This window comes from Ischnura elegans, chromosome 8 (genome assembly GCF_921293095.1).
Source record: "Ischnura elegans chromosome 8, ioIscEleg1.1, whole genome shotgun sequence".
Taxonomy (NCBI): Eukaryota; Metazoa; Arthropoda; class Insecta; order Odonata; family Coenagrionidae; genus Ischnura; species Ischnura elegans.
The window spans coordinates 91,842,326-91,848,744 of record NC_060253.1 but is presented as its reverse complement, the minus strand read 5'-3'; the positions used below and the strand labels follow the sequence as shown (position 1 = coordinate 91,848,744).

At 36.9% G+C, this 6,419-nt stretch overlaps 1 protein-coding gene across 2 annotated transcripts in view; it reads right to left on the bottom strand.

Moving 5' to 3' along the window:
- Positions 1-4,523: 4,523 nt before the first annotated feature.
- Positions 4,524-6,419, bottom strand: part of LOC124163485 (sarcoplasmic calcium-binding protein 1) — a 230,755-nt gene continuing 228,859 nt past the window's right edge. For both annotated transcript variants that reach the window (XM_046540427.1, XM_046540426.1), the window contains one exon: positions 4,524-4,887. In XM_046540427.1, coding sequence (XP_046396383.1) covers positions 4,759-4,887 — 129 coding nt within the window. In that variant the 3' untranslated portion in view covers positions 4,524-4,758. The remainder of the gene's footprint in view (positions 4,888-6,419) is intronic.

The window sequence follows — 6,419 nt, the reverse complement described above, 5'->3', positions numbered from 1 at the left end:
AAGATGCTGTGGGAGTAATGGCTTGGGCGAGGATGATCAAATTCCCCGGAAATTTGCGGGTAAAGTCATTATATACGTCCTCTTATTCGTGTGGTAAGGCAAAATTCGGAGTTTCGTTTAAAATCCATAAATTGATATTAAATTTAAAACTTCACGAAGTAACTAATTAATACGAATGGGGATAAAATGTGACAAATGTAAAATAACAGTGATTTCAATAATTGGAAGAGAGAAAAAATATCGCCGACACTGGGACTCGAACCCGGGTTACCAACTACAGGTTAAGAGACTAACACCCTTGACCGCACCGCCACAGCTGCAGTTGGAGGTGAGCGCTTACTCAAGGGACGTGATGCTGTGCGAAATCTTTGCATGCGAAGATCTCTCGAACCCGGGCCTATGTGGATGAAAGCCGTGACACTTTTTCTATCTTGCCTATATAGTTTTAGAAAATTACATCCGCATCCAGATCCCGAACATCACTTTGGCGATGTCTCCTTGTGAGTGAATGATGTTTTCCTGATCTCCATATGATCAATGTGAATTTTATATTCACAGGCTAAAATTTGGTGAAGAACCCCTATAGCCCTAAGTAATAAGGACACAGAATTGAGTTTGGATCGAAAAAGGACCACATCTATGAAAACATGAAATAAATGACCTTGAGGACAGCATTTGTTGTCTGATTTGGCCTATATCTTTATGTTTGTGAAATATTTACCCACCCATCTTACTTTGAGTTCTGCAGACTTCTCTGCTATGTGAAGCGCATTTGGATCATTAAAATTTTCATTCTGTCTGTGGAAAAGGTTTTAATTAACAATTTTATCTACTGCTTGTATCGCAATCAGGATATTTAGACAACTTTTTATATTGATTTTTGGCCCTTTTTTATATTGTTTTTTGAATTTTTTATTTATCACAATCTAGGAGCCCTAATAATGTTTTGGTAACCACTGGCCTATGTTCTGTGCAGAATTCATGTAGTCATTCTCCTCTTTCCTTTCAGTTTCATTATCCTTATTTTCCAGTTATTCTTCCATCTTGATCTTTGCCAACAATGGTATTCTAATCGCTTGGATTTATAAGGTTTTCTTTACTTCTCACCTGCTTGATTGCGTCCATCGTATCTTGTTAGACTTCTACTGTAGATGCGGTTTTCACCATTATCTATTACCACTATCCTTTCATTTAACTGCTGATAACATTTCTCATGCATCGCAACTCTCTTTCTAAGCACTTCCTACTGTGTGTATCATTCTGTGCCTTCCACTCCAGAAGTCTCCTTCTTCAGATCACTTCTAATTCATCTAGCTACATTTTTTTTGTTTCCACCTTCAAGTTCTCTTGCCTACTACTGATACAAAGCGATCTTACGTTCTATGTTCCTATCCTTAACCTTCTATCCCATTCGACTGATGCACCCTCTCGAGATGTCCCAACCTAGAGGTCCAAGTAAAGGACTACTTTTTCCTCCTAAATATTTTACTTAAAAGATTCCATCATGTAATTGTGGAGTAGTTGTGACTCTTTGGGATGATAAAGTGGTGGTTTCTTGTAGCCTTTCACATCGTACTACAGCAGTCATTAACCCATTAATCCCCAGCGTTGCGTTGACGCAACATTATTGAATTCTAATTCTCAGAACAAGTTTCTACTTCAGAATAATATTTTCTTCGATTTACTGCTTTTTTAAGTATCTCTAGTTCTAATTTTGTCCTTTCCACCAACATTTTCATTCATATAATTGTATTTTTATGACTGATGGCGTTTGGCATAAAAATCGATGCGCACATACGAGACACCCTAGGAAAAAAGACATGCCCCAGCATATCTGTTAAGGCAGAATGGGGCATTTGTTCCAAAGGAATACTGATAACTCCCAGCGAAGATGTCGAGTGTACAAATCAAGATAAAAAATAAAAGATATAACCTAATTATTAAACATTACTTTTTTTGTATTTATTTACCAGAGTATTCCCAGCGTTGCGTATACGCAGCATTTTGAAAATCATATGATGTGATGAAAATACTTTTTTTTCCAAAAATTCATCTTAGTTAGGCCAAAATAAATCAGAAAATGCGACACAACCGAAGTTAAAAGCCCTGTGCACAGTCTGGGGAATAATGGGTTAAAGTAAATATTGTACACCCGTAGTGAAATGTATGTCACTGTACCGACCACTATGGTCTCCACCTCCACACATTTGAGGAAGAGCTGCTACCCAAGGATGGCAAGAAAAAACTAAATGAAAGTAAAACCAGTAAAATTTCAATAGTTTCGTTCTCAGGAGTGAAATGTAGAAACAAAACAAAATGGATTGAAACCCATGGAGCTAAACTCTAGGTCGAAACAAAATTGGAGTCAAAACTACTTTGGGTCGAAACTAAACTAAAACTCCGGGTCAAAACGAAATGTAGATAATATCTGATGCTTTCCCGGTGAATATATTCAGGAAAGGCTATTCAGGCTTCCAGCCGGGTGGTCTCCCTATGGTGCAGAATGGAGGGAAACCACCTGGCTGGAAGCCTGAATAGCCTTTTTCAAAATGTAGATAATGTTTTGCACCGGAGGAACTACGTGCTTCACCTTCAAACATTTTAGTTTTGACCCACCGAGTGCGAAGTATGATTGAATGAAGTAGAAGTTAGGTCTACTGCCGTTAGATGCATGTAGCACTCATATTTTACCACTAACAGGAGAGTGGTGAACACAAACTGGCCATTTGATTTTGAAGCTCAATGTTTTAACCTCTCTACACTTAATTCAAACGTAATGGGTTGAAACTATTCCTCATATCCCCCTCCACTCAACTTCTGAGATCAAAATTTAACTATGAGCAGCGTAGTTTTGATTAATTTAGTTTCATTCCTGTGAGTAAAGTTTCATCCCGGGTCGAAACTAAACTCTTTGGTGATTGTAATTTCATGCAGAAACAAAACTAAACCTAAGCCTCATATTTTTGTTTCCCTCCGGGTCGAAATGAAATATTTTAGTTTCCTTTCACTTGCATCCGTGTTGCTACCCTCTACCTAGGGTGACGAGAGACATAATTTTTGGCACCCTCCTGTAACCAAATTATGGCATCTACACAGATTTGGGCATCATTTAAATTGCGGGCCTACCCAAGGATAGACCAATACTGCCTCAGAACACCATTGCATTATGTCCACAAGTATGCGCAAAAACTTACCCTATGGTGTATTGTAAAGTTACATCTACTCAGGACAACTATCCTAGGCGTGATGTTGCTCAGCAATGTTTACTGAGTGTCTAGATTCCGAAAAACCTCCCTGTGTTGCCTGGTGGCAAAGTTCAATTGTGACTTGCCGTTGACATGTTTCACAATCGGAATGGGTTACATCGCTCCACCGCGCATAGCTTTTTTCTGCTTATTTTTAAGTCCAATTGGTTCATTTACTTATCATTTATTGATAGGCTTCACCAAGTTTTTTTTATGGCATTTGTCTTCTTGATGATACTTAGAGGCTTGAACTAATATTACAACTTCACCTTGGCACTTAATAAATCAAGTACCTATTTTATACTAGAGGTCAAAATTGTGTAATACTATGGATGTATTTTGTGTGAAATGATATTACTGTGAGCTTTTTTTTAACTTTTTTATTATATTTAATAATTTTTTCTCAATATTCAATGATACAACTGTGCAATCAACTTATGACACCAGAGTTACAGATGCACATCTTTAGAACTTTATAGAGTATAGTGCTATGTTACAATATCAGGGCAGGGCAAAACACTTGCACTTGGCTGTAGATATCAACATAATTGTACCAAAAGAAAATGTAGGGAGAACATTACCCTCATTATTAATCAAACTCTTGTACCAGGACTACCTTCTAATCATAATGGCACTACATAAATACAGATTTATGCCTGATAATCCAAAAAATTCATGTATCAATGCTTTCATCATGGCACGTACATACAACTTCGCATTGGGTACCTATTGTTTTACATTCTCCAACATATATGTGCATTATGAAAATATTATTTGTGCAAAGCCATTGCTTTAAGTTGATGGTGCACCATAAGTTTATTTTTAATTTCAATTCTCTATTATTGTTCCGAAATAATGGAGAATAAGCATGTATGTATTTTCAATTACACATGATATACAATTTGTGGAGCCCTAGCTGTTAGTCTTCACTTCAATGGATACATACATCAACATGGAAATGAATATAAAATGTCTGAGCTGAATATTTGCATCAGCAGTTTGCTTACCCTTGAAATATATATTCACTTATACTCACCCTACAGCTTACGTATAAAACAAGGTTACTGCCATGAGCTTGAAAGCTGTGTGGCAACAAACATCACAAAACAACAAAACAGCCAGACTCATTGATAACAACCTTGGAATGGGTCAAAAGAGAGGATGAATGATGTAGTGGAAGGGATACACTCTTGGGTTGAAAATTGCAGGGTTTTTCAAGTTATTTAAAACCACTCGTTAGGTTTTATTAAAATTATCTGAAGAATGAAATGATTGCTGTTCTTTAAATCTTTTGGTTCATTTTATTTGATGCTCAAGGCATCTCTTCTGATGGTTACACAATAACGAATATGAATTGTTTTACTTTCATAAATAAAAACTTTTTTTTTTGAAACAAAAGACACACTTGACATTTGTTATATAAGTATCTTCCCTTTCCTTAGATGGTGCCTCTTGTAGAGTTACTAAAAGAGTGTTAGATGGTTGATGTGGGATCGATGCATTTTAATCCCTTTTAGCTTAGCTCTGTGAGGGGTCCAAATAGGTAGCAGGCTGAGCAGTTCTCATCAGCATTGCCAAGAAATTGTGCGTAGAGCTCCTGGTAACGAGTTAGTGTGATTCCTCCGCGCCGCCTGTCATCATCCTGTGAAAAAATTAAGTCATCCTTAGTTTTTCAATGGCTCTCTCTCGAAGTGAAGGTTCCACCAGCAGGTTAAATGATTAAATGTTATGAACCAGTAAATAAATGTTTGCTCAACCAGCAAAATGTTATGTAGCATGCTAAATAAACTGAGCCAGGTCATTTCAATCTAGAAAAAAATACTTCTAAATTAGATAATCCCCTTTTATTATAGGAATTTTTCAGTTTGATTCTTCACTTCTAGGTTCTATTGGTTTTGAGATTAGAACTAGAATCATAGCTGAAGCCTGGAAGAATCAGTACTGAAGTAATTTGAGCAAAACCCAATTTGAAAACTTTCCGTGAGCTGAATTAAAATTCTTGCTTTAAAAAGAGTGATGTTATTTACCCAATCTCTTGTGATATACCTTTGTGTTATTTTTGGATGTTTCTATAAAATCCCTAGCAGAAATCATTTTTAGATTTTGTTCATTAAAAGCGATTAAAGTGAAATATAGGATTAAGAACCAAAATGGACAACCAATGCCAGAAAGTGGACCATATTATTATCAGGCAGAGATGAAACCAATCTGTCCTCAATTTTCAACTAGTTTTAATGTTAATTTTATTATTTTTCTTCCATCATTATTCCAACCTCCTAATTTCTCTAATTAGGTATTTAATCAGTGTTATCATCTTTCATATGCATCATGATCTGCTCTTGTTTAAGTTTATCACCTTGGTGTAAGAGGATTTGCAAACCAGTGGGTAAAATCTTCAGGACAAGCATCGGATCGGTGGTGTCCGATCATGGTATCCAATGAAGATCTAATATTAATTAGGTTTCTTGTAGTGTACCCCATGGTCATATTCTTTTTGACATTTATATTACTGACCTCTATAACAAGCTAAGTAAAGTACAAGGGGCTATAACAATCCCTAATTCAGGCGAACTAATATCCGAGCAGACGATACTAGTAAAACAAACGACTAACAAATGCTACAATCGCTCCAGCCGTGATCCAGTAGGGTAGCACTGGGAGCGATAGGAACGAAAGTGGACCATGAATCTGTAGCGTCTGAAGCGGGAGCACTTGGGAGCATTGGGAGCGTGTACTGGACTACGCCCAATGACTCTAGACAGTATGGATAAATGAGCTGAATGATATGACACACATGAATGCTGTGCACGATTAGTTCTATTAAATTCTTATTCCTGATGGGAATCATTTCAATCTTATTGCAAACAGTTTGATTTTATTCATCCTGTATTTCCTACTGTTGATAAAATAATATTATAGCTAGGCCAACCATTAGGTAGTTGGGGAAGCCAAATCTCAGGGCCAAATTTGGGTGTCTCAAAGTTCAAATATGTACTGATACTTTCAGTGCTATGCTCTGGGGGTCGGCCAGGCAATTGGTGCCATACCCATTCTGGGAATGCTTAACCTTTTGTTTGAACTATTTTCATTCAAATGCTGTGTGAACTCTTTTCGGATTTTCATCGTGGTGATGAATGATTCATATCTTCCGCAGTTTCAGAAAGTGGTAATCAC